Genomic DNA, 1086 nt, shown 5'->3' with positions numbered 1-1086 from the left:
AGTCCACCGCTAGGCTCTTCCTCTGCAGGCGCGAGTAGCTAAGCGGCTCCCGGGGCTGCAGCGCAGACCCCATGGCCAGCGAGCCCACGCTCTGGTTGGTCCCGGTCTCGGTCCCAGGGCCAGAGGCTGCCGCTGAAAGCAGAGGCAGCAGCAGCCAGAAGAGTCCTATGGCTCCCATCCCGCCAGAAAGGTTATTTATATTAGTCTCCCGACTCTCCGGAATCCAGCCTCGCCCTTCTCTTCCCAACTGAGAAGAGGCTCCAAACAGTCCTTGGTCCCGAAGGCTCCTTCCACCTGATTTCTATGGAATTATGCGTGCACTCGGTTCTCTCGCTTTCCTCCCACTGCACGGAGCCCAGCAGGAGTCTCAATAAAACGGGGCTGAACGCTCAGGGACCTGTCAAGAAACCCTGAAGTGCACTGGGCTAAGCAGCCGAGACCCTGTGCCTCTTTTGTGACGCGTCCCCGCGGCCCGCGTCTGGAGCTCGCTGCCCTCTGGAAGGAGAGAAACTACTATGGTTGAAGGTAGGTGGCAATTGGGTACTGTCCTCTCCTGCCTCCCATGGCCTGATCTGTGGTCTGTCCGCTCTCGACTGGCCTCCAAAACTCAACTTTCCAGCGGGATACAGTGGCTCCGAGCTGTTGCCTGCTGTCCTGGACGGCTGCTGCACACCTTGGGGCTCCTCCGAGCCTCACGCCCCTTGAAGGAAGGGGAGGAAGGGGTGGCGATGGCGGAGACTGCTTTCTCCTGCACCCTCCTGCGACCCTCCGGAGCAGGAAGTCTTTGGATTGCACCGCTCGCTAAACTTCTAGGCTGGAACTGAGCCCCCGCTGTGAAGCGGAGGCTCAAGCCTCCGCAGCGCAAGTTTGAAGCAGCATCCTTGCTCTCCTCCCGCGTCTCTTCTCAGAGTTCTCAGGCACTACCAAAGCGCCCCAGCGGCAGCAGCAGAATGAAAGCAGTCAGGGCAGGAGAGCCTGAAATCTTGCTGCCCCGTTCTCACCCATCGGCAGCCTCCGCAGCTTCGGCTAGGCTGGCCAGAGGGCGGCTGGAAGGTGCCGCGTTGCCCCGCGACCCTCTGGACAGCG

The 1086-nt window shown here is 61.1% G+C and overlaps 1 protein-coding gene across 1 annotated transcript in view; it reads right to left on the bottom strand.

Annotated features, from left to right (window-relative positions):
- Positions 1 to 1067, bottom strand: part of ALK (anaplastic lymphoma receptor tyrosine kinase) — a 579333-nt gene extending 578266 nt beyond the window's left edge. The window contains 1 exon segment of the mRNA XM_006767430.2: positions 2 to 1067. Within this exon segment, the coding sequence (XP_006767493.1) occupies positions 2 to 178 (177 nt within the window). The 5' untranslated portion in view covers positions 179 to 1067.
- Positions 1068 to 1086: the final 19 nt, after the last annotated feature.

The sequence above is a fragment of the Myotis davidii genome, unplaced genomic scaffold (assembly GCF_000327345.1).
Source record: "Myotis davidii unplaced genomic scaffold, ASM32734v1 scaffold238, whole genome shotgun sequence".
Classification (NCBI taxonomy): Eukaryota; Metazoa; Chordata; class Mammalia; order Chiroptera; family Vespertilionidae; genus Myotis; species Myotis davidii.
Note: the sequence above shows the minus strand (reverse complement) of the source record. Positions and strands in the feature narration are given on the sequence as shown.